The sequence below is a fragment of the Mustela lutreola genome, chromosome 13 (assembly GCF_030435805.1).
Source record: "Mustela lutreola isolate mMusLut2 chromosome 13, mMusLut2.pri, whole genome shotgun sequence".
NCBI classification, from domain to species: Eukaryota; Metazoa; Chordata; class Mammalia; order Carnivora; family Mustelidae; genus Mustela; species Mustela lutreola.
Window position 1 is genome coordinate 80628781 of NC_081302.1, and position 27357 is coordinate 80656137.

At 38.3% G+C, this 27357-nt stretch overlaps 1 protein-coding gene across 1 annotated transcript; it reads left to right on the top strand.

The window, feature by feature from the left end:
* Positions 1 to 6325: 6325 nt before the first annotated feature.
* Positions 6326 to 25945, top strand: LOC131813648 (mitochondrial import receptor subunit TOM20 homolog). The gene is made up of 2 exons (XM_059144007.1): positions 6326 to 6460; positions 24799 to 25945. The coding sequence occupies exons 1-2, from the start codon at positions 6326 to 6328 to the stop codon at positions 25489 to 25491; spliced, it is 828 nt and encodes a 275-aa protein (XP_058999990.1). The 3' UTR covers positions 25492 to 25945.
* Positions 25946 to 27357: the final 1412 nt, after the last annotated feature.

Here is a 27357-nt window from a genome sequence, read left to right on the forward strand (position 1 = left end):
CACTATATAGTGATAAAGGCAAAAACAAAATATCCTGTTATCTAATTTTATTCTGCTAGCAGAGAGCACAGTTGAGTTCTAGTCTCAAAAACATAGGAGCCAAAGAGGGAGAATGTATCTGCATTTATTGTTCTCACATCTTAACAAAACAATTCATGGTACCTGATGGACTCAATATGCACTGTCATGGAGCAGAAATACATTCACAAGACTATTCCATAGCATGCACAAAATTTCCCTCAATTCTCTTTGACCAGTTTTCCCACTGCTTGATTAGACCTCTTTTGGTTACAAGGAATAGAAATCCTCTAAAAGTAATTTTAAGCACAACTGTGTATACATGTGCAGGGAGATGTGGGAAGACAGAGTTACTGGTAGGTCTTGACAGAGTTACTGGTAGGTCTTGTTATTGAGACATGGGAGACAGACTTGGAATACAGAGAAGTTTCAAGTGAATCTAGAGGAAAAGGTGTCACGGCCGGTGCGACAAATCGACCAGGAACGTGAGGGTAAGAGGATGAAGAAAAGAACTCGAGAAGCAGAGAGATAGGGCAGGAGGAGCGCTGAGGAGGATGTCCAACAGTGCTAAGTTTATTCAAAGCATTAAGGCCATATATATAGTGATAATAGGAGAAGCAATACATCTGTGTCTAGTTAACCACGAGTTCCCATAATAAGTTTCACAATGAACTATAAGCAGACTTTGTGACACCAAATGGCTGACGCCGGTACAATTGTTCTGTATTGACACAGCGAACCTGAAAGTAATTTATGGGCTGTACTAGGGCAGCAAGGACCAGCCACGAACTTATGACCCCAACCGAATTGTTCTCATTTTTAGCAAGCATGTGGGAAGTCAGGAAGGCGAGCGCATAACACATAGCACAGACCCTTTCTCAATGCTACTCGATTTTATGGACCTAAGGCTTTTGTTCGGCTATTCAGCCTTTAAAGGAGCCACAAGTCAGGGCCTGGATTGGTCCTCATCTCAAGCCCTATTGTGGCCTCCCACAAAAAGGAATATCCAGGGCTCAAGTATATCAGAAAGTGACAGCTAGACAGTTCATAAGAAATGAACAGGAGAGAGTTGCACTTATTTTGGAACTGAGAAGATCTGGAGGTCCCAGGGGATGGGGGAAGGAGTAACTAACTGGTTGAGTGCCCAAGGGAAACAGAGGGGCATTCAGGCATCTGCCACACAAGAATCTGAGACCCAGCTCTCAAGGAGAAAAGGCCAGTAAACAAATGGGGAGAAAGTGAAACAAACGTAGCAGAACAGTTACCCCCAACCCTGTCCATACCTCCAACCCCACTGTTATCAAACCAGGGAAGTATAGGGAAAAAGAGTCTTTGAATAGGATAGAGGGGCAAATTTATATTTATGTTAAACTAAACTCTTGACTCCTAAAAATAAGTTTTTTCTAAACCCAGAGTAATCGTACAAAGTTATTGAGAGGTAAAAGGAAAACCAACAAAACAGCCTTAAAGGGAAACTGTGAAGAAAAAGCTACTGCCTGTTTCACCCCATAAGAATCCAGTGTTCAATGAAGGGATTATGCAGATTACAGCACGACTGACCACTGTATCCACCAATGTTAATAACCAGTGTGAACGGACAGAAAGATCAGACATGGATACCACTTGGGCAAATCATCAATATTTGCTCATCTAAAGGATTCAGAGAGAAAGTCACACCTTCAGGATACAGTGAAAAATGATGAGTTATCTTCTTTATGACAGAATGAGGAGCAAGCCAGCCTCCGAACTCTCAAATCCGGAGACAATGAAAGTTATACTAACCTCTGGAAATATAATATTTCTCCCTCCACGTATGAGACTGAGGCATATCGGTTAACTTGGCTGCATGCACTTTGCTGGGCCAGGTGCACGTCCTCACCCGCAGGTATAGAATACAGAGTGTGATCACTTGCATACAATGTACAGTCACTCTGATAAGAACAAATGTTTGTTTCGTCACCCATTCTCCTCAAGGAACACAGTCTGATCCATATAAATTCCTAAACTCAGGGTTGAAGAGGAGGATGAGGTACAGCAAGTACGCAGACATCTCCAGGCATTCTGGGATGCATTCTTAAAACACACGTGCTCACACCTATTATTTATTGAGCATTCGTTGAGGCCAGCCACTACGCTTGAGCATTTCTCTTCATTACATCATTTAACTAACACAAATAACTTAGTGGAGAAGATGATGGTAAGTACTACTACTTACCAATAAGTAAACCGAGAGTAGAGAAATTAAATAATTTTGTAATTATTAAATTATAGCTAGTAAATTATTTGGTAATTAAATAATTTAATATCTGTTCACACAGATAGTGAACAGCAGAAATGAGATTTGAATTTAGATAGCTTTGATTCCAGAAAGAATTCTGACCATAGATTTCATCTTCTGCAATAATATACCTAAAACTAAAAGTGAAGAAATGGAGTCTAATGAAATATTCTTATTCTTTCAATGACTTATGTTTATTTAAGAAACAACCAAATTAAGAAATATAATTGCTCTTATGATATCTCATTAGGTGGCAAATAGTAAACATAATTATAAAAGCAACAACATTTGCTTTTAAAATATTAATATTATCTCACATGAATCATAGTATCAGACAACTCTCACACATTTTGTAGGGGAAGTAAGTGTTTTGGTGTTTTTTTTTTTTAAGAGTGTTCAAACAAACAAGCATTAGGGAGAAAGGAATGCAGGAGATTCTGATTCCTCATTATTTCAAAGTATCATGATTGTTTATTGAATGCTTTATTGTGTTTGTTAATTTTGATGCAAAAATCTACCATCTTTAATTAAGAAAATGCCATTTCATTAAAGTCATCCAATAACAATAGTCACATCTCTATTGTAAGTTGTTTTTGTTGGCACATACAAGGAAAAATTTAGGTGTCCTCTAGAACTTGGGTGACAAAGGAAGTTATAACTAGATGCAACAAAACAAAACTAATCAAAGAACTAACATTTAAGGACTCCATAGAAAGACACAGTTTGGTGTCTAGACCATGACTTGCAGGAACTTAGTTGGCCAAATGGTGTAGTTAAAGAAACAACAGGACCCTCAGAAGGAGACTTTTTCGGCAATAAAGCCTAAATTAGGCTTACTTGATACACCCCTATAATAATGAACCTTCAGGGCTGCGCCAGACGTTTCCCTGGCCCAGAAACACTACTATCTTGTCCTGCAGTTGATTCCTCCCAATAGGATTTACAGATGCATCAAGACTTTGGCTGAATGAGAACAGCCTATCCACATGATTTTTTCCCTTGCTCTGAATTCATGCTAACTAAGCAAACTTCTCCACTGTAAAGTGTCTGCATACCTTTATAGGAATACCTTTATAGGTGTAAGTCTGGGAGCAGGTACCTATGATGTAAGATACTGAAATTCTGACCTTCACTGAAGTAAGTAAATGAAGATTATCTAAAACGGAAAAAAAAAAAAGGAAAGAGTCCCATAACAAGTTACTTAGACATGTAGAAGTGGAAAAAAAAAGAGGTCTTCGTGTGTGTGTGTGTGTGTGTGTGTGTGTGTTGGCAGGGGGAGAGAGAGAAATTGAGATAGATCTACCCCAACATATCTTTTCATCCATCCATTTTGAAGTTTTATAACATTCTCTATAAATATCTTACATGTATTTTGTTAAATTTGTTCATTGACATCTGACATCATTTTTATGCTGTGGCAAATACAATTCCATTTTCATCTTCTATTCAATTGGAATTTATATATTATTTCTAAAAGCAGTTTCCCTAGCAATTAAAAGCTATAAACAGCCTTTTTCTTTTCTTTTCTTTTTTGAGAAAGAGAAAGAGAAGGAGAGAGTAGGGTGGGGATATATGGGAAGGGGCAGAGGAAATGGGAAAGAGAAAGAATCTTAAGCAGGATTGATCTCACAACCCAGGATCATAACCTGAGCTAAAATAAAAAATCAGATGCTCTAACTGACTGAGCCCCCCAGGCGTCCCTACACACAACTTTTTAAGACGAAAGTTAACTATCATTCCTAATTTCTACCAAGATGATGCAAGGATCCTAAGATACTTTATTTCAATCCTCACTCATATATATAAATTGCTTCTCAATTTTATAAAACTTGAGTATTATTGTTTTATGCAGCCAGTGTTTATTTACATTTATTCATTTCTTTACATTTAAAAAAATCTTCATTTCTTTTGTAGCTTAGATCTTCCATCTCTGATCATTTTACTTATTCTGAAGTATAAATTTAAAATTTGCTTTAGTATGGATCATGGCACACTCCATCTTTTTGTTTGTTTGTTTGTTGGAAAAATGAATTTTCCTCCCTACTCTCATTTTCTGGAAGATATTTTTTCCTGGGAGAAGTATTTTATTTATTTATTATTTATATTCATTTTTTGAAAAATTTTTTTTTCCCAAGTAATCTCTGCACCCAGCATGGGGCTCAAACTTACAACCCTGAGATCAGGTGTCCTATGCCACACTGACTGAGCCAGCCAGGTGCCCCTGGGAAAAGTACTTGAGATTGTCAGTTGTTTCTTTCTGTATATGGAAGATACCATTGCAATCTTCCATGGCTTCTATCGCTGATAAGAAGTCTACTATAAGTGTAATTGTTGATCTGCTGGAGGTAATTTGTACTTCTATTCTAGATGGTTTTAAAATCCCCATTTTTGTCTTTGGTGTTGCCATAATGAATTCACCATAGTGAACCTGTAGTTCACTAGCCTGTGTCTAGAGTTGGATTTCTTTTTAACATACTTGGAATTCGTTGGTTGCTTTATTTTTGGATTGGTGTCTAGCATGCATTTTGAAAAAAAAAAAAATGAGGCATTGTCTCTTCAAATATTATCTTTGCCCCAGTTGCTCTCCTTCTCTCTTATTCTTGTGAAACTATGATCAAGTTTGCTTTAGATCTTTTAATTCTATCCTTCATTTTTCTTAACCTCTTTTCATATAATCTTTTTGTCTCTCTGTATTCCTTTTCTTTGTGTATAATCTTCTTTTAGTAACTTCCAGTTTTCTAATTCTTTTTCTAATTTGTCTCATCTGTTAAACTCACCCAATGAGTTTTCCACTCCAATTTTTGTATTTCAGGTGTAGAACTTACATTTGGTTCTTCTTCATATTTTCTATATCATTCAAAAATCATTTTCCCATACACTGCAGATGTTTTAAGGGGCTTTAATTTTTTGAAATGAAACAGTTGCTTTATAAACAAAGCCTGATAATTATAAAATCTTTTATTGCCATCAGGTTGTAACTGCCAATGATCTCTTGAGAATTGTTTCCTTGTGTACTAGTTTTATTGATGTTGTTGTGATGAATTATTTTCCTTTGAAAACTAATTGTGAGAATTATTTGAAACCTATCGTAGAGAGACAGTCCAATCAAAAAGAATTTGCATTTGCTGTAATAAAATTCTTAGGCACTACTAATTGCAAACACTTTCAATTATATGCACAGCTTGACATTTGGGAGAAGTTTTTTGGGTAGTAAGAATATAGGTTGCAAATCCATCTATTAACTTTTTTGTGGTTGTGATATATCCAAGACAGGCAATTTCTCAATGTCAATGCAAATTTTCTGATGTATTCTATGGTTTGGGTTGGTTGTATTTTTATATGTCCCTGGCTTTATGTAGGAAGAGTACCTCATTAGACTCCCCATTCATTAGGCCCTAGATTTTAACTTCTGAATTTTATGTCCTGTAAGAAATATAAATGGCCCTTTTGCCACAATTTCACTATTCTGCTTACCTCTCTGGGTGTACAGTTTCTTATAGTGTATAGTGTATAACTTCTCTACTCAAAATGCTAACAAAACAGGAGGCTGGGTACTGAGACACTAGGAAACAAGCTCAAGGAATAATATAAGCCCATGATTTAACTCTTTGAAGAAATAATCTTGGTTTCCTCCTTGGCTTTTGAAGATTGGTTAACTATCATGAAGGACACAATAACTATCTGGACCAGGAAGTTCACACCATCATACTATCTCAGTGGAAACAAATGGTCATTGATGTTCTTCACTCCAGAAAGGCAGCAGAACAGGAGACAAAAGTTTGGGAAAAACTAGCCAAAATGTATAAGACCACAAGAGACGTCATCTTTGTATTTGGATTCAAAACCCATTTCAGTGGTGCCAAGACAACTGACTTTGGTATGACTTAGGATTACTTGGATAATGCAAAGAAAAATGAACCCAAAAATTGAGTTGCAAGACAGAGGATGTATGAGAAGAAAAAGACCTCACGAAAACAGTGAAAGTAATGCAAGAGCAGAATGAAGAAAGTCAGGGGGACTACAAAGCCAATGTTGGTGCTGGCAAAAAGTGAACTGGAGATTCAACAACAGAAGGAGAAACACTTGGCAGTGACTTTATCTGTGGTGATTGTGCAGATTTTTGATGAGAGAATTAATAAACCAGAAATTAAAGGAAAAATGAAAGTATCCTCATGATTCCTATAATGTACCAAACCACAGCAAGGACAAACACCCACCAGAACAAGAGATGTGAAACATCATCTCAAATAATCAAACTATTTACTAGTAAATGGGTACATTCCTATTGAAACTTGAAGGTATATGCTATAAAATAAATGAACTATGGATTAAAGTCATTTGGAGAATCCACAAGCACTTTCTCCAAGAAATGCTTCTCCAACCTAAGTAGAATTTTTCTGATTTAATTCTTTCTCATCTTTAAAGCTTTTCTGGTTCCTCTCAGTATTTGTCTGACTTGACTCTCAAAGTCTTTTCTTTGGAGTGTGCCATAGCAATTATGTTTCTCAAGGTCAGGTGATAGGTGGCAACTAGGAGAGCTCAGGTCCAGGTCCTGGCTTCACCATAATTCCAAAACTCCTTTGGTTAATGAAATGCAAGTCTGATGGATTATTATTTCTGGATCTTGACTCTGTAAACTGGATTAGCCCTTGCAGTCTCTGGACTGCTACAACAGACTAGAAGGCTAAGACTTGAGCCCTATGGGCTAAGTGCCTAAGGGCACTTTTGGTCACTTACTGCCCACTAAAGTGGGTTTATTCAAGAGTGATAATCTTCTGAAAGCTAAACATGGTGAAAAAGCTAAGTGTATGTAAACTATGTATCTGTATCCAAAACTAATATTTGTAGACGTGAAACTAATTTGTTCATTATTTTTTACAGAGAATAGAGAAAAAAGGTTTAAAATGTGTGTGTGTGTGTGTAAGTGAAGAAATGCCATTTCTCCCCTAAACTGTGCAAGGCTATAAATCATACTATTTGAGACAATTGTGCATGTATTTACTTCCTCTGAATTATATTTTCACAACACAGTTGCCAAGTATAGGTCTATTTCTACTGCAGAGAGTGGTGCCTGGAATTTGTCAGGGTTCCTCTGCTATTACTCTGTGGGTTGTGCGGTTGTCAGGATTACGTTCAGTGTGTATGCGTGGGAAAGGTGCTGGCGGTGGGTGGGAGGTAGGCAGAGGGAGAGGCAGCAGGAAATCTGAAGAGTAAGAGATTTACCTCAGAAGAATATTTTCAAAAAAAAAAAAAGGAAGAAGAATATTTTCTTTTCTTTCTCAGAAAGAGTAAGTCTGATAAAGAAATATAGTGTATAAAACAACAAATATTTAGGAAAAAAAACCTCAAATTTTTATTTTTTAAAAGACCAATTTATAATATTAAATTTCATGCTGTTAATAATTCTTGAGTAAAACAATTTTATGTATAGCATGACTAATTTCTCATATCAAGATTTAGTAACAATAACAGAAATTTACAGCTGGAAGGAAACTTAGTACTCTCCTAGACCTTGCCTTCATTTTTAAGAAGAGAAAACAGAGCTAAAAGTTTGACTTGCCAGAGGTCATAGTCAGTGATAAAAAAGCTAGGATCCAGGTCTCATCATTTCCTCTCAGATGTCCTTAACACAAATAGTTTTGAAATATTAACTTTTCCAATTTGCAGAGCTTTTCATTTGAGCTCCACAACACATTTTCACATAAATCATATTTGTAGGAGATATTATAAGCATTGCACCACATCCCAACATGAACATATTTCAAATCTGTACCTCTCTACTTTTAATTCATTTTTTTACTAAGAACAGTTAAGAAAAGATGTTTGTATATAAGTATATATTAAGAATGCTGCCTTAGACTATTCTTACCAATTTCATTAACATGAAATATATCTGAATTACTACAATTTTAAAAATTTACAGCAACCATCAATCTCAAAGATAGACCTATTTTCTAAAAGTCATACCTTCTAAAATCAAGCAAATTATGAAAAAGGGGAAGTGAACATGAATCTTTTTGAAAATTACCCAGCACTCTAATTGAAAGTCCTTTACCCTTCTACCGTTTTTATTGTTTTTCATCTTTCCCCAAAACTACATATAAATAATATGAGAAAAGGTCTTCATCAATCCATACAAAGTTTTTAAGCAACAATGTAATACTACATCATTACAAGTCCTCTGGGTACAGAATCTTTTGGTGTGGACATGGAACTGACCGACGGAAGTTTCAGTCTTCGAAATGCTAGCTCAGAATAAAGACCAACATGTGGAGGATGATAAACAAGTCTGGATACCCTTAATAAAAAGACCAATTTTCTTTTTTTTTTTTTTTAAATTTTATTTATTTATTTGACAGAGAGAAATCACAAGTAGATGGAGAGGCAGGCAGAGAGAGAGAAAGAGGGAAGCAGGCTCCCTGCTGAGCAGAGAGCCCGATGCGGGACTCGATCCCAGGACCCTGAGATCATGACCTGAGCCGAAGGCAGTGGCTTAACCCACTGAGCCACCCAGGCGCCCCAAAAGACCAATTTTCAATAAAAATATGGTGAATACATTTGTATGTTTAAAAATGCACAACTGTTTATGTTAAAAATAAAATAGCTTTGGGGGGAAACCTTAATAACGAATTAATCGAATTCATAGCACAGTTTTTATAAGAAAATATTTTCTAGGTTCCTTGTTTGGAGGCTGGGAAACTGTATTCCTTTTGTCATGGATAATGGCCACTGGCAAAAAGGCAACATGGAGGCTCAAGGAATAAGCCCTCCTCTCCAGAGGAACACAGCATGAGCACAGTACAAAGACAGCATTAGTTATGTCTTCATAAGTCAGATGCTCAGAATCCATAATACCTAGACTCCTATTAATGTTGAATGGGACAATCTATAATAATGTGATCACAGTGATTACAGGTCTGAAAGGGATAAAATAACATTTTGTCCAACTCATAAAAATCTCACCGGATCATGAACATCTAACTAAGTTTCTAGTTTATGTCATATATGTTCCAAATCTCATCACCACTGAAATCTTAGGGTATAGGTATTTTCATCCTCACTTAGCAGATGAGAGAACTGAGAGACTAAGAGAAGACAAAACTCTGGATGATTGACAAATCTCCAAAGGCAAGAGAAACAAAAGCAAAAATGAACTACTGGGACTTCATCAAGATAAAAAGCTTTTGCATGGCAAAGGATATAGTCAACAAAACTAAAAGGCAATCTATGGAATGGAAGAAGGTATTTGCAAATGACATATCAAATAAAGGGCTAGTATCCAAAATCTATAAAGAACCTACCAAACTCAAACCCAACAAACAAAAATTCCAGTCAAGAAATGGGCAGAAGACATGAATGTTTCTCCAAAGTAGACATACAAATGGCCAACAGACACATGAAAAAATGCTCATTTCTCACCAACGGGGAAATACAAATCAAGACCACCACAAGATACCACCTCACACCAGACAGAATAGCTAAAATAAACAACTTAGGAAACAACAAATGTTGGTGAGGATGCAGAGAAAAGGGAAACTTCTTACAGTGCTGGTGGGAATGCAAACTGGTAGAGCTACTCCGGAAAACAGTATAGAGGTTCCTCAAAAATTTATTTTTTTTTAAGATTTTATTTGTTTATTTGACAGAGAGAAATCACAAGTACACTGAGAGGCAGGCAGAGAGAGAGAGAGAAGGAAGCAGGCTCCCTGCTGAGCAGAGAGCCCGATGCGGGACCCTGAGATCATGACCTGAGCCGAAGGCTGCAGCTTAACCCACTGAGCCACCCAGGCGCCCAGGTTCCTCAAAAATTTAAAAAGAGAGTTACCCTATGACCCAGAAATTGCACTACTAGGTATCTAACCAAAGGATACAAACATGGTGGTTTGAAGGAGCACCTGCACCCCAGTGTTTGTAGCAGCCATACCTACAATAGCCAAAATATGGAAAGAGCCCAGATGTCTATCAACAGATGAATGGATAAAGATTTGTTATGTGTGTGTGCATGTGTTATATGGAATATCACTCACCCATCAAAAAGAATGAAATTGCCTATTGCAATGGATGGAACTACAGTGTATTATCCTAAGTGAAGTAAGTCAGAGAAAGACAAATACTATATGATTTCACTCATATGTGCAATCTAAGAAACAAAACAGATTAACATAAGGGAAGGGAAGGAAAAATAAAACAAAATGAAAATGGAGAAGGAGGCAGACCATAAGAAAGGCTGAACTCTAGAAAAGAAACTGAAGGTTGCTGGATGGGAGGTTGGTGGGGGGAAGGGGTAATTGGGTGATTGGCATTAAGGACATAACCTGATATAATGAGCACTGGGTGCTATATGCAACTGATGAGTCACTAAATCCTACTCCTAAAATTAGTAATACAGTATATGCTAACTGAACTGAATTTAAGAATTAAAAAAAAGTCTGTGATTCCTTTGCTAAGATGTGCTGAGCTCTATCACAATTGTGTGACTTAAATGAGCTATAAATTAGTGTTCATTCTTTCCTATAGATAATTCTCATTGTTCTTTAGTGTAAATTAACCGAGCCTTATTAAGTGTGGCTAACTGTCAGGCTAAGGATACACGGACAAAACCAAACCCAGAGACCCTCAAAGAGCTCAAACCAGTGGAGAAGTTTAATATATAAACACCCTGTTACAGATGAAGGTGATTGCAATGAAAAGATCACACAGAAGTGGGGTGGTAGCATGGAAGAGTAAAGGATTAACTTCGTTTGAATTTTCTGGGGAAGATTCTTATAGAAGATGACTTCTGAGGGGCACCTGGATGGCACAGTCAGTTGAATACCCACCTCCTGTTTGCAGGTCAGCTCATGGTCTTGGGGTTGACGGATGGAGTCCTGTGTCAGACTCTGCACTAAGTGAAGAGTCTGCTTGAGTTTTTCTTTCCCTCTCCTTCTGCCCCTCTGCTCAGGCTCACTCACTCTGACTCAAATAAATAAATATTAAAAAAAAAAAAAAGGGATGACCTCTGAGATTATTTTTGAAAGATAAACATGAATTCACGAGATTGGGAAGGGCCAAAGAGCATTCCAAGCATTTGGTAGGTCCTGGAGAGTTCTCCCTCCTGGCATGTAATTATAAGCTGTCCCGCACTGCTGGTGTATAAAGTAAGAGTGGGGCCTGTGGGACCTGAGGCTGAAGAGGCAAAGGCAGATTAAAGAACCTCACGTGTGCCTGTTACAGTTTGAATTCAGCAGAAAGCCAGTAAGGAATCATTGGTGGGTTTCAGTTCTCGGAGATAAAGTATGTATTATATTCAAGTTTGAAACTGATGATGTTGGTAACAGATGGATTAACCAAACACCCTAAAAGGGCCTCTAGAGATCATACATGATCTGGCTCCTTTGTATTTCTCCAGCTTGATTTTGAGTCATCCTCTTCTGTCCTCTATCTGGTAACACTAAACCACATTCGGTTCTCTTTTCTGGGCTTTTGTACAAGTGGTCCCTTTGCTTGGAAATTCTTTCTTTTCATTTTGAGGGTCTAACTCTTCAACTTATCTTTTAGAGCTTAACAGGAAGATAATTTCTGTTGGAAAGCTTGCACTAACCCTCAAAAATTGGAGCTACCCTTCTACCATGTGGTACTTAGTCTGCTTGTACTTCCCTTCTCAAAGCACTTACTTCACTGTCACGTGACCAACTGCCTGTTGATTTTCTCTCCAGATACTGTGAATTTTCTAAGGGCAAGCTTGATGGCCTGTGTATCTACAATACCTAGTGCAGCCCTGCAATGCAGACAGTGTTTGAAAATAAGCTCCTGAATGGGTGCTGAATATCAAGTGTGCAGCTAGCAGTAGATCAATTGGGTGACCAATGATAAAGGTCTGAACTGAAGAGGGTTAGGATCACTAAAACTTGGTGACTTGCCAGAGTTAAAGAGGAAAGAAAAAAAGGAAAAAGATTAAGTAGTGAAGGATAGTTACCAATTTTTAAGAAAATAGGTAGGACAACACAACCATGGTTGCCTATAAACTCTCTCTCTCTGACCTCTCTCCTATTGCTCCTACCTCAGTTTTCCCAAAATGCGAGACTTACTCTTGCTTCACAATGGGCGACTGCTGTTCCTTCATCCTGGGAAAATATTCCCCAAATGCCCCCATGGCTTGCTCCCTCACCTCCTCAGATCTTTGCTCAAATGGTAACTGTATAGTGATGGCTTCCCTGAGCATCCCACTTAGAATCATAACCCTATCCACATCTTGGCTCTCCTTAGTCCTCTTTCCTCCTCTATTTTTCCCCACAGAATTTATATCAGACACACAACAGATTCATTTGCTTTGTCTTTTCCACTACAGATGTGTTCCCTGAGGGGTAAATAGTTGTTAATTTGTTTACTTCACTACTGTACCCTCAGGGCCTAGGACATAGTAGGCATTCAATATATGTTTAATTAGTGATTGAACAAGTGAATTAACAGTAGCATCAGCATCGGTACAGAGTGGGGAAAAAGTATGCAGAAAATGATTATGTGCACTTTTAAATATGCTCAATTAGAAGAGGTCACTGAGAAGAAAGACAAAATTGGAAGAGTAGCAGGGGGACCCTGGGTTTGCTTTATCCCTCAAACAGAGGAGCTCAACATCAAATCATTTTGAACAACTAGGAAATAGATTTGAGGATTAAGAAAATAATCTGCGTAACTGGAGGGAAAGTGGCAGATGTGAGGTTTGGAGCTATGAACTAGGGGAGAGAAAAGCTGTGGTGCTGGGAAAGGGAGGGAGCCATTTGTGTAGAGTGAAGCCAGGGAGAGAGGGAGAGGGCAGGAGAAAGAACAGCATATAGGGTTCCTGCAATATGCTGGGGTGAGGGGATCCCCTGAATGGCACTGAGAGAAATCACTCCCCCTCCTGGAGTACATGTGGAAGAGGGATTTTGCTTTTCTGTGGACAAAAGGCCCCCTAGGAGCCACTGAGTGGCTGTTTAGCAGCAGGGGACAGAAGCATGTGTAGAGGGCAGATATGCTGGTCACATCTTTCCACTGTGGGGCCCAACAGACTCCACTCTGTGTGACTGCCTTTATGGGACAGAATGGTGCTGGGCAAGCTGCAAGCCTCTCCTCCTAGGGAGAGAAGCAGGCCCACACCTTGCTGGGTCCTTTAAGATTTGGAGTTTTCAATACCAGCCATGGGACAAAGATAAAACACATAACTGTGGCATAGCGTGTGCAGATGGCCAGGCACAGGGAAGTTGAGGTGCAGTGATATGATGAAAGCCTGGAACACAGGAGAAGAAGTTGTTCACTTTTTTATCAGGGCCTCCTAAACAGTAGCAGCTGTGAGTTTTCCCCCAGGTTGAGATGGTGGGGTGATAGGATCTTCCACACATTCCCTTCCCCCCACCACCATGGTTGGACTTAAGAGAGAAACAGAACCTCCAGGGGAGGCTGGAGTCCCTTACACCAAACCCTGCCCTTGTGCACCCAACAGGGGCAAGTTTCCTAAGGCAGGTCTGACTGTGAACCAGCACAGGGGGCCTCTCCCTCAGAACAACATACGCTGCCCCACATGTACCAGGTCTACTAATCACAGAGTGCTCTAAAGCATCAGCTTCAGTTCTGGTGGAAATAGGACCAGGTTTTCTTTTCTTAAGAATTCTTTTATTTCTTTATTCTTTATTTTCTTCTTCCTTTGGCATTAGGCTTATAGTTTTGTGTTTATTTGTTGGTTTGTTTCTTTTTTTCCTTTGTAGGATCAGCCGTTTTTTGTTGTTGTTGATTCCCCCCCTTTTCCTTCCTTCTTTCTCATTATTTGGAATCAGGGTTATAGTTGTTTGTCTGTCTGTTTTTTCTTCCTTTTCCTTTTCTCTTTTCTTAGATCAGCCCTTTTTTTTTTAGTTTTTTTTTTTAATTAGGCTTATCTCAACAAACAAATCAAAGCACACCTAGTGAAAGGTTCAACCACCTCCCACTGCAAGCACGGAGGAAGTCTGAGCAAACTGACCTGTGGAAAAGGGCAGCCAAAACACTACATCAGAGTGCACACAGCATACAACAGAAACACTTCCTGAAGTGCAAGACCCTGGACAGTGTGTGACCCCTGTTTCCTCTCAGGAGCAGGAAACCTAACATTCTTTCATGACATGCAAAAGACAGAAACCTAAACATAATGACAAGACAGAGGGATTCTCCCTAAAAGAAATAGCAGAAGAAATCACAGCCAGGGATTTCTCAAAACAGATGTAATCAATATATCTGAACAAGAATTTAGAATGACAGTCATAAGAATACTACCTGGGCTTCAAAGCAGCATAGAAGAGACCAGAGAAATCCTCACTGCAGAGATAAAACTCGTCATGCTGAAATAAAAATGCTATAGCTGAGATGCAGAACCAACTGGATGTAATCACAATGAGGATGGAAGAGGCAGAGAACCAAATAGGTGATAGTGAAAATTATGGAAAATAACGAAGCTGAAAAGAAGAAGGAAAGAAAACATCATGAATACAAACTTAGGGAATTTAGTGATTCAACAATGTGCAATATTATCTGTATCCCAGGAGTCTCAGAAGAATAAAAGTGTGAAAATGGGGCAGAAAGTTTATTTGAACAAATTATAGCTGACAATTTCCCTAATCGGGGGAAGGAAACAGGCATTTATGTCCAAGAGTCACAGAGAACTCCCCTCAAAATCCAAACAGAACAGGTCAACACCAAGATATATTAGAGTGAAACTCACAAAACAAAAAAGATAAAGTGAGAATTCTGAAAGTAGCCAGGGGCAAAAGGTCCTTAACCTACAAGGGTGGACACATAAGGTTAGCTGCAGACCTGTCCCCAAAAACGTAGCAGGCCAGAAATAAGCAGCATGATATATTCAACACGCTGACTGGGAAAAATAACACAGCCAAGCAGCAAAGCTGTCATTAAGAATGGAGGGAAAGATAAAGAGTTTCCAAGATAAGCAAAAACTAAAGGAGTTCATGAACACTAAACCAGCTCTGCAAGTAATACTAAAAGGGATTCTTAGAGCAGGAAATAGATACCAAAAGTGACAGGAACTTTTTAAACCATTTTTAAAAGGAACACAGACAATCTACAGGAACAGCGATTTTACAAGTAATACAATGGCACTAAATTCCTATCTATCAAGGTCAGGAACATGATAGGGATGTCCACTCTTACTGTTATTGTTCAACACAGTCCTGAAAATCCTAGCCTCAGCAATCAGACAACAAGAAGAAATAAAAAACATCCAAATTAGCACAGAAGAAGTCAAACTTTCACTCTTCTCAGACAACATGATACTTTATGTAGAAAACCTTTATGTAGAAAGATTCCACCAACAAATTGCTAGAACTGATATATGAATTCAGCAAAGTCACAGGATACAAAATGGACATTCAGAAATCTGCTGCATTTCTATACACCAATTATAATAAAAGAGCAGAAAGAGAGATCAAGGAATCAATCCCATTTACAATTACATCAAAGACAATAAGATACCTAGAAATAAACCTAACCAGAGAAATAAAAGTTCTGTACCATGAAAGCTAGAGAACACATATAAAAGAAACTGAAGAAGGCACAAAGGAATGGAAAAACATTCCATGTCATGGATTGCAAGAAAAAAAATACTATTGTTAAATGGTCTATTCCACCCAAAGCAATCTACATATTCAATGCAATCCCTATCAAAAATAACACCAGCATTTTTCACAGAGCTAGAACGAACAACTATAAAATTTGTATGGAACCAGACAAAACTCTAAGTAACTAAAGTGATGTAGAAAAAAAAAAAGAAAAAAGAAACGCTGGAGGCATCACAATTCCGGACTTTAAGCTCTATTACGAATCTGTAGTCACTAAGACAGTATGGTATTGGCACAGAACAGACATATAGATCAAAGGAACAGAAAAGAGAAACCAGAAATGGACCCACAAGTGTAAGGTCAACTAATCTTCAACAAAGCAGGAAAAAATATCCAATGGGAAAAAGACACTGTCTTTAAAAAATGGTGTTGGAAAAAACTGGACAGTGACAGGCAGAAGAATGGCACCAGACTACTTTCTTACACCACACACAAAAATAAATTAAAAGTGGATGAAAGACCTAACTGTGACACAGGAAACCATCAATATTCTAGAGAAGAACACAGGCGGCAACCTCTTTGACCTCGGCCATAGAAATTTCTTACTAGACATATCACCGGAGGCAAGGGAAACAAAAACAAAGATGGACTATCAGGACCTCATCAAGACAAAAAGCTTTTGCACACTGAAGGAAACAATCAACAAAACCAAAAGGCAACCGATGGAATGGGAGAAGGTTTTTGCAAATGACATATCAGATAATGGGCTAGTATCCAAAATCTATAAAGAACTTATCAAACTCAACACCCCAAAAAACAAATAATCCAGTTAAGAAATGGGCAGAAGACTTGAATAGAACCTTGTCCAAAAAAGACTTTCAGATGGCTAACAGACACATGAAAAGAGGCTCAACATCTTGCATCATCAGGGAAATACAAATCAAAACCAAAATGAGATACTACTTCACACCTGTCAGAATGGTTAAAATTACCAACTCAGAAACAACAGGTGTTTGTGAGGGTGCAGAGAAAGGGGAACCTTCTTGTACTGTTAGTTAAAAGGCAAATTGGTGATCCACTCTGGAAAACAGTATGGATTTTCCTCAGAAAGTTAAAATGCGAGCTACCCTATGACCCAGCAATTGTATTATTAGTTATTTATCCAAAGGATACAAAAATTCTGATTTGAAGGGGCACATGCACCCCACGTTTATAGCAGTACTATCAATAATAGCCAAATTATGGAAAGAGCCCAGATGTCCATTAACAGATGAATGGATAAAGAAGATGTGGTATATGTACAATGGAATACTATTTGGTATCAGAATGAATGAAATCTTGCCACTTGCAATGATATGGATGGGACTAGAGGGCATTATGTGAAATAAGTCAGTCAGAGAAGGACCAATACTCTGTGATTTCACTCATATGTGCAATTTCAGAAAAACAGATAAACAAAGAGGAAGGGAAGGAAAAATAAAATAAGATAAAAAACAGAGAGGGAGGCAAACCACAAGAGACTCTTTAATGTAGACAAGAAGCTGACAGTTGCTGAAGGGGAGGTGGGTGGGAAAATGGGCTCGATGGGTGATGGACATTATGGAGGACACTGGTTTGAATGTGAACTCGGTGTTGTATGCAGCTGATGAATAACTGGATTCTGTTCTTGAAAGCAGAGCCACACTCTATGTTACCTAACTTGAAATTTAAAAGAAGAAAGAAAGGGGGGAAGGGAGGGGCGGACGGACGACAGGAGGAGGAAGGAAGGATGGAGGAAAGAAAGAAGCAAAGGAACAAAGGATATAAAGTAGTGCCCAGAAAAACAAGTAAATGGTTCAGAAACTTGCAAATGTGTTTAACTAATTCCAAAGACATGCCCATCACAGTTACAGGTACCATTTTTCAACCATTAGTAGATTAGTAGAGATTAAAGATTTGGAAAAGACCCACCTAATTAATGTTTTTGGGTTAAAGTCACAATACAAATGCATACCCACATACCATATAAATACTTAAGGCTATAAATGAAGCAAACTCGAAAAGAAAATGCATTCCTTTCTCTCACTTTAAAAAAGAAAGAGGTCTCTGAGCAATACAACTGGTGCTCCGGGAAAAGGTTTCAGCTAGTATAAGAAGCATTATCATACTCACAAACAATGTGCACGGGAAAAAGAAAAATTTAAAAAGCTATAGAAATTGGGAAACAACAATATTTAAGGTTTGGGCAAAGGAAGAAGAATAAGCAAAAGGGGAGCCTGGGTGACTCAGTGGGTTAAAGCCTCTGCCTTCGGCTCAGGTCATGATCCCAGTGGGTTAAAGCCTCTGCCTTCGGCTCAGGTCATGATCCCAGGGTCCTGGGATGGAGCCCCGCATTGGGCTCTCTGCTCAGCGGAGAGCCTGATTTCCTTCCTCTCTCCCTGCCTGCCTCTCTGCCTAGTTGTGATCTCTGTCTGTCAAATAAATAAATAAATAAATAACCTGGGGGGAAAAAAAAGGCTAAGAACAATGCCAGAAAAGGAGAAAGGAGAGAATTTGAAGAGGTTCAGTAGTATCCAGTGTAAGACAAACTATAATAAAGGAAGAGAAAGACCCAGAGTATTTCATAATTAGGTTACTACTGACTTTAGTCAATGCAGTTTTAGAGGATCACAAAGTAACAATGACGAATAACCACCACTTATGGAACAATCACTTATAGGTATATTCAAGGGGGTGATTCAAATGTACTATCGCTAATCTTCCCAACCACATTACCAAGTACCTCTCCTATTATCCAAATTTTATAGAAGAAAACTTAGGCTAAGTAAGATGAAGTGTCTCATATGTTACAGATGAACAAAAAGTGGAGGAGCTAAGGTTTGAGTCCTAGTAAAAATATACCTTATAAAATGTTTTGTTCATATGACACTCTTGATGTAAATTCCACATGCATAAATTTTTGAGGTACAAAAATCTTGCCACTTTAAATACCAACAGTCACATATTTTAAAGATCTTTAAAAGAATTGTTAAAAAACCTTATACTTGATCATTTATGAATGCCATTATGAATGTCAATTGCTGTATTTATGCCTTTGGGAACAGTTGAGACGTTTAGATTTTTTTGCTTTTATGATGAAAGGCACTACGGTTTTTTTTTTTTTTTTTTGAGAATCTGTGTCTTCATTTTATGATTTTTTTTTTTTTGCCTATGGGCTAGAATCATGCTAAGTGCTATACATATATCTTCTAAGGTAATCCTCACCATAACCTTATGATTTAAGTTCTAGTATAAGAAAAAAGAGGAGAGAGTAAATAACTTATCCAATGTCACATATTCAGTCCTAGCAGAGGTTTTAGGTCTCTGAGCCTCCAACTCCAAAGCTCTTAATCTTAATTCTGACTCAGCTGTTTTCCAGGGTGATATGCCAATGAGGTCCTTAGTCACTTTGCAGATAGACCAGATTTCCGGATAAGTATTGCCCTAAATGAACTCTGAGATATTCAACTTCCAAAAATTTGCTGTTAATTGGGGAAAAAAAAAGTTAACCTTTTAGATATTTGGACAAATGCTAACAATTTAAGAAAAAAAAAAAGGAAGCATCAGTATTTGTGAGTACTCTGTCATAATAGTTTAATAATTGCATTAATTTCCTATTTGTTACCAAATTACCATAAATTCATACTTTAAAACAATGCTTTTTATTACCTTGTTGTTGTATAGGGTCAAGTAACCTTGTATAGGTCTCACTGAGTTAAGGCTGGGGACAGCTGCATTCCTTTCTATGGGCTCTTTGGGGGAACCTTCCTTTTCCAGATTCTTGAGATGGCACATCTTCCTTGGCTTATGCTTCCTTTCCTCCATTTTTAAAGCCACAAGAGCAAAATGAGTCTTTATCACATGAAATATATTTCACCTTCTTTCCTGCACTCCTCTTGCTCTTTTAAGAACCCCTGTAATTGGGCGCCTGGTGGCTCAGTGGTTTAAAGCCTCTGCCTTTGGCTCAGGTCATGATCTCAGGGTCCTGGGATCGAGGCCCGCATCGGGCTTTCTTCTCAGTAGGGAGCCTGCTTCCCTCTCTCTCGATCTGCCTCTCTGCCTACTTGTGATTTCTGTGTGTCAAATAAATAAATAAAATCTTAAAGAACCCCTGTAATTACACTGGGCCCACCTGTATAATCTAGAATACTCTCCCTCTTAAGGTTAGCTGATTAGCAACTTTGACCCTATCTGTAACCTTAATTCGCCTTAGGCTGTGTAAGGTAACATACTCACAGGTTCTGCAGATCAGAACATAGGCACCTTTGGGGAACTCGTATTCTGAATACCACAGTAAATAAGAAAATTCTCACCTATAGCATAGTATGTTCCTACTATTGGAGAACAGGATGGAGAACATGTGTTCTCCATTTCTTTTTATTTTTTTTTTAACCAATAGAAGGAGAGGGAAAAAGATACTAGGCTGATTGGGAAATACGAATTTGGATTATACTGTTTGCAGAAATATTTAGGCTGAATTTTCAAAATTTATCTTGCAGATCTTAAAAGTAGTCTTCAGCTATCCTCAGTCTAGGCAATAAAACAGGGGCATATGCTATGGTCCGGAAAGGTGCTTACTTTCTATAAAAGTTAAAGGATCTGTTCGTTAGTCTTCATTCATCCCTTCACCCCTTGCCCTTGCAAGTTACACTTTCACCCTTCCTAGCAATGTCCATGGACTCTAATTTACATATATGACCAAAATTCAAGCTATCTGAATGTAACCCATCTTTGATATTAGTGATTCCTCATACATGTTAGTGAAGCCTGCGGGTTTTCAGAGCTTTTTCTATACTTTAGAAAAACTAATTATTCCAACTAATTTTTCCAGCCCTAGAATCACATGAAGGAAACATTTTTTAAGCCACGAGTGGAAAAAGTTTTATTAACATTTTCTTATCAAAGCTCACCTTCCTCGGGGAGCCTGGGTGGCTCAGTGGGTTAAAGCCTCTGCCTTCAGCTCAGGTCATGATCTCAGGGTCCTGGGATCGAGCCCCGCATTGGGCTCTCTGCTCAGCGGGGAGCCTACTTCCCCCTCTCTCTTTGCTTGCCTCTCTGCCTATTGGTGATTTCTTTCTGTCAAATAAATAAATAAATTTTTTTTTTTTTAAAAAAAGCTCACCTTCCTCTCTTTCCCTAATATGTCCTCCAAATTCTCAGAAAGTAACCTAATATTATTCCCACTTCCATTGTAATAAGTTGAACAGGGAAGACTTGCTAACCATAAATATTTAAAATAATAATTCAAAAATTGCTAAATAATTATTAAATAATAATTATATACTAACCTTTATTTTTTTAAACTTTATGTTTCTAGTACTCTTTTTTTTTTTAAGATTTTATTTATTTATTTGACAGACATCACAAGTAGGCAGAGAGGCAGGCAGAGAAGAGAAGAAGTGAAGCAGGCTCCCCGCTGAGCAGAGAGCCAGATGCCCAGCTTGATCCCAGGACCCTGGGATCATGACCTGAGCCAAAGGCAGAGGCTTTAACCCACTGAGCCACCCAGGTGCCCCTAAACTAACCTTTATTACAATGCAACAAAAAAGAAACTGCAGAGGAATAAATTTAAAACAATAAGTTGTATCAATATAAAGAAAACACTGAAACTCTACTAAGAAAATAGAACATAAATGGAATAACATACCTTGCTGTTAGAATGAATATTGGAAGGATAACAACTCTCTTAAAATGAATACATTTTTACTTCACGGAAGTAGAGTTGTCCCAGACCAGCAGCATCAACATCACCCTTTGAATTTTAGGATACACAAATTCCAAGCCTCAACTCAGACTCAGTGAATTAGAAACTCTGAAGGTGAGGCCCCACAAACTATGTTTTAGCAAGCTTTCCACAAGATTCTGACTGATAGGTGCAAAAATCTGAGATTCCTGTTTTAATGTCATTTTTTAAAAAGATTTATTTATTTATTTATTTGACAGAGATCACAATTAGGCAGAGAAGAAGGCAGAGAGAGACGAAGGGAAGCAGGCTCCCCGCTGAGCAGAGAGCCAGATGCTCAGCTTGATCCCAGGACCCTGGGATCATGACCTGAGCCAAAGGCAGAGACTTTAAACCACTGAGCCACCCAGGCACCCGTTTTAATGTAATTTTAACAAAAGTAACAACGTAAATTTTTCCTCAACAGAGAAATAGAAATAGACAAGCTGATTCTAAAGGTCATATGGAAAAATACCCATTAAAATGTTGGCAAAGAAATCAATGGAAAAGAATAGAGAGTCCATAAATATTCTCTCTACATAAAGGAATTTAGTACCTAAGAAGAGTGGCGTTTTATTTATTTTTTTTAAAGATTTTATTTATTTGTTTGACAGACAGAGACCACAAGTAAGCAGAGAGGCAGGCAGAGAGAGAGGAGGAAGCAGGCTCCCTGCTGAGCAGAGAACCCGATGTGGGGCTCGATCCCAGGATGCTGGGATCATGACCCGAGCCGAAGGCAGAGGCTTTAACCCACTGAGCCACCCAGGTGCACCAAGAATGGCGTTTTAAATCAGAGAGGAATGATGCAGAGACAACTGGTTAGCCCTCACAAACAATAAGCCACCCAAATAAATAACGAAATGGAACAATAAGTTCCTGGAAGAAATAAGAGATGAATTTTTATGAACTGAGAAGAAACAAATGCCCTTCTAAGCAAGACATACAGGTAGGAAGAAGACTGGGAAATCTGACCGACTGCTTAAAAAAAAAATTAACAAAGAAAAAAGTACTGTAAACCACACCGTGTGACCAATAATCAGCTAGAGAAAAGAATATTTGTAATATGTAAAACAGACCAAAAGTCCAACGACTCTAACTCACAAAGAGCATTACAAATTAAAACTCAATAAAAAAATGAGAGAAGGATATGAAAAGAGGTGCTGTGTGTGAAGCGAAGAAGACTCACAAACATATGAATATATGAAATATATGAGAAGGTATTATAAGAGAAGAGAAGTAAAACAATAAGGAGAAATTTTCATCTTTGAAATTGGCAAAACATACTTGATAATCCAATGTGGCAATGAGGAGAAACAGCATTCTCCTTTACCACAAACAGAAGCATAAACTGATGAAACATCATTGGAGGCAATTTTCCAACATCCATCAATATCTGAAAACAAACACACCTTACATTTCCTAGTTAGGAACTTATCGTTCAGTAATAGCACACATGGTCAAAGAGATGTAAATGCCATGGTGTTCATCCCATCATTGTTTGAAATAACAAAATAGTAGACCAAACCAAGTGTCTGTTACTAGAAAATGTGTAAATAATGCCCTATTCATCTTACAATACCAAACAACCACAACAACAAACTGAAATAGCTCTATGTAGCAATATCTAAGGTAAATTACCAAGTTAAAAAAAATGGTGAATAATAGAGAGTACAGTATATTTCTATATGTATAAAAGGAAATACAGATCTTTTGTCTCTCTATATACATGCTTCTCTAGGCATGTATTTATGAAAGACACACAGTAGCTGTTAACACTAGTTGATATTCTGGGAGTACCTGGGTGGCTCAGTCGTTAAGCATCTGCCTTCGGCTTAGGTCATGATACCGGGGCCTGGGATCAAACTCTGCAATGGGCTCCCTGCTCAGCAGAAAGCCTGCTTCTCTGCTTCTCTCTCTCTCTCTCGTTCCCCCTGCTTGTGTTAACTCTCTTGCTGTCTCTCTCTAATAAATAAATACACAATCTTTAAAAAAATATTCTGTTTGGGATCCAGGGTCGAGGTGTTTAGGGTAGAAACCTTATTTACAACACTTTTTTGTTCTATTTCTACTATTTGAATTGCTTTTTATTTTTTTAAATTTCACTATAGTGGATACACATTACATTAGTTTCAGGTGAAAATAGTATAGTAATTCAACAACTGTATACATTATGCTTTCCATACCACAAGTATAGCTGCTATCTGTCCCCATACATTGCTATTACAATATCATTGATTATATTCCCTACACTGTACCTTTTATTCCCATGACTTACTCACTCCATAACCGGAAGCCTGTATTTCTCTCGCTCCTTCGCGGTTTGGTCATCCCGCCCCACCCCCAGCCCTTCCCTTCTGGCCACCATCAGTTTGTTTTCTGTATTTATAGGTCTGATTCTGCTTTTTGTTTGTTTATTCATTTTGTTGTTTAAATTCTACATATAAGTGGAATCATATGGTATTTGTCTTTTAAAAAGTAGAGCTTAATGTTTGGAATGGTGGAGTAAAAGCAATAGCAACAATGGCAAAACTGTCAAAATCATCTTTTTCCAAACTCTGCAAATTGACTTCAGTTAGTTATCTCATTTTTCTCTTAATCCCATTCCCCTATCAGGTTCTGGAGTAGCAATGAAAACAAAGAGCCTCACCACTCTGGTAGCTGGCTAAACTCGCAGCCTATCAATACATATAGGATTAGGGTAGGTTTAGAATTCCCTGAAATGTCCATACCTAAAGAACTGTCAATATTTGCCTATCTAGCATCTCACCAAACGATTCCATTTTCAAGGCATTTTATTTCATGACTCAAGAGCTGCCTCTGTGCAAACAGTGTTACTTTGGAGCGCTTACGAAAGAAAATCAGTGGCAATTAGTTAGCACTGAAGCTGTTGGAGGGAACTTTAACGCTTGGGGCTGATGAGAGGCTGATCAAACAAACACAAATTAAAGGGAAAATTGAAGAATTAAGATGTCCACATGGAACCCTGAAAAACTTCAACATATTCCTGGGATTCTAGAGGCTCATGTACATGCAAAGAGCTTAGTGCATGACCATGAAAGACTTGAGAAGGCTCTGAGCTCTCATTTCTGGCTGACTTTGAGACTCTGTGCAAGCAGAAAGTGAAGGCTAAGGCCAAGGCAGGGTTGTGAACTGCCCGGTGGAGCACTGAGGGAACGCCCCGACAAATATACCAAGCCCCTCAGCAAAGGTTGAGAGACTTCTTCGTTCAACCTCCCATCAATCACTGGCTGACTGCTAAGGCACCAGAACAGAGACTTCAGTGCCCACACAACAAAGAACGGACTTTACCGAACAATCACTTAAAACACAGAGAGCAGCTTTCCGCGTCTCCCGCGGCGAGCGGCCGGTCGCAGCGGCGTGGTCGCGGCTTCCCGGCCCACAGCTTCTTCGCCGGCCCCGCCGCCGCCGCGCTCGCTCCTGCCTCTGGGCCGTGGGAAGGTGGTGGCCGGAACCGCGCCGGCGCCGCCGGCGTCTGCGGGGCTCTCTGCAGCGGGTACTGCATCTGCTTCGGCCGCAAGAGGCCGAGTGACCCCAACTTCGAGAACAGGCTTCGAGAACGAAGAAAGAAACAAAAGCTTGCCAAGGAGAGAGCCGGACTTTGCAAGTTACCTGACCTTAAAGATGCCCAAGCTGTTCAGAGATTCTTCCTTGAAGAAATACAACTTGGGGAAGAGTTGCTAGCCCAAGGCGAATATGAGAAAGGTGTAGACCATCTGACAAATGCAGTTGCTGTGTGTGGACAGCCACAGCAGTTGCTGCAAGTGTTACAGCAGACTCTCCCACCACCAGTGTTCCAGATGCTTCTGACCAAGCTTCCAACAATTAGTCAGAGAATTGTAAGTGCTCAGAGCTTGGCTGAAGATGATGTGGAATGAGAACATGTCAACATAATCTCAATTAAAAATATTTTTAAAATCTGAAGTTGGAAGCTGAGCAGCTCTGGGGGGAAAAGGGCAAATAGGCTTGTTACGGACTGTCCTACACTGAAATCTACCAAAGTTAATTTTTACTTTGTGTAGATCCATTCGCCTGTTTTATTTATTTTTCCCAGTGAAAAGTGTATTTTGATACACTATGCGGTCCATTTTATAAATATACTGATTTACCAAAATATCATGGATTTTATTCCTAAAACGTGCAATTAAAGTGTACATATAACATCACATTACTTAGGTTAAAAATACTCAGTGCTTAGTTTTGAAAGATAGGCCGAAAAAGTATAGGAGAAAGCTGAAGAATGCACGTTCTTTTTAAGCTCGTACATTTGCTCTACATTAAAGAATTGGATGGAGTCTATCAAAACTGAGCATTAAAATCTTTGAGAGATTATTTTTTTCCTTTTAATCTCTTAAATAGGATGTGAGAAGTGCTGCTGTGCTGTATTAATTCACCTCCTCCCCGTGTATTTGTCATTTTAATCGGTGGGCTTAATGTGTTCTGGATATTTATCGTATTTTAGATGTATGTAGTAAATAGCACCGGGAATTAAATCTATGTACATCCTTTTTCTAGCCATGTGAGCCTCACTAATTACTGTCTACCCTCTTTCCTCACTTAAAAAATGAGGGAATTGGTCTGCTAATTCAGAGAAGTGTCCCTTTCAGCTTTTAATTCATTTGTTTCCGTTAAGCACCACCATCTCCTGAGGGATATATTTGTTTGGACAACCAGGCCTTGCATTTTTTATACTCTGAAGTTTGCATGCTTGCCTGACTTAGTATTTCTGAACTGATTCTCCCACCCCCACCCCTTTTTTTTTTTTAAAGATCTAACTTGTGTTGGTTTTCACTGAAATCATGCTGTTCTGTCATTACTCTTGTAAATCTGAAACTTAACCTTTAGGGTAACTGGGATGATAAACTTGTAAAATGTTTGTTCCCCTTTGCTTTTATCTTCAGTGTATCTCCTTAATCCTCCTTCAATCTCATTCATTTATCTTGTTATGATGAGAATAAGGTATAACCTTATGGCTGAAGACTTGGAAAGAATGAAGGTGTTCTCGAAATAGTGACATGTTATCTGCAGTCACAGGTTCAACATTAGGTCTGAGAATAAAGATCCTTGGTACTTAAAAAAAAAAAAACACATATCATAAATATCCCGTTTCTACAACAACAACAAAAAGAGATTATAATCAAACAAAAAAGCATAGCCTATAAACAGGAAAAATAGCAGTTAACAGAAACTGTCCCTGAGGAAACCCAAAAGTTGGATTTATTAGCCAAAGATTTTAAATCACCTATAATAAATAAGTTGAAAGAACTGAAAGAAATCATGTCTAAGAACTATGGGAAAGTATGCAAATGATGTCTCATCAAATAGAGAATAACAATAAAGAGACATAAATTATTATTCCTTTTATTTATAAAAGATTTTATTTTTAAGTAATGGTCTACACCCAGTATGGGGCTCAAACTCTAGAGTCACATGCTGTACTGACTGAGCTAGCCAGGCACCCTTATTATTTGAAGTCGAAGAGAAATTCTGATGTTGAAAAGTATAACTAAAATGAAAAACTTCTCTAGTCTGAATAATATATTTATTATTTATATAATACAAATGTAAATATAATAATATATTTATTATTTACAGAAGAAAGAATCAGTTAACTTGAAGACAATGAACTGAATACAGGTCAATTGAAACTATCCAGCATGAGAAGGAAACAGCAAAAGGAATGAGGAGAAATTAGCAGAGCCTCAGACACCTGAGGGACACCATCCACCATCCCCAACATGTAA

Coding starts and splice junctions, on each gene's coding strand:
- LOC131813648 (XM_059144007.1), top strand. CDS start 6,326: ATGTTGGTGCTGGCAAAAAGTGAACTGGAGATTCAACAACAGAAGGAG. Junction 6,461..24,798: donor AAATTAAAGGAAAAATGAAA/GTATCCTCATGA, acceptor CAAGCCCCTCAG/CAAAGGTTGAGAGACTTCTT.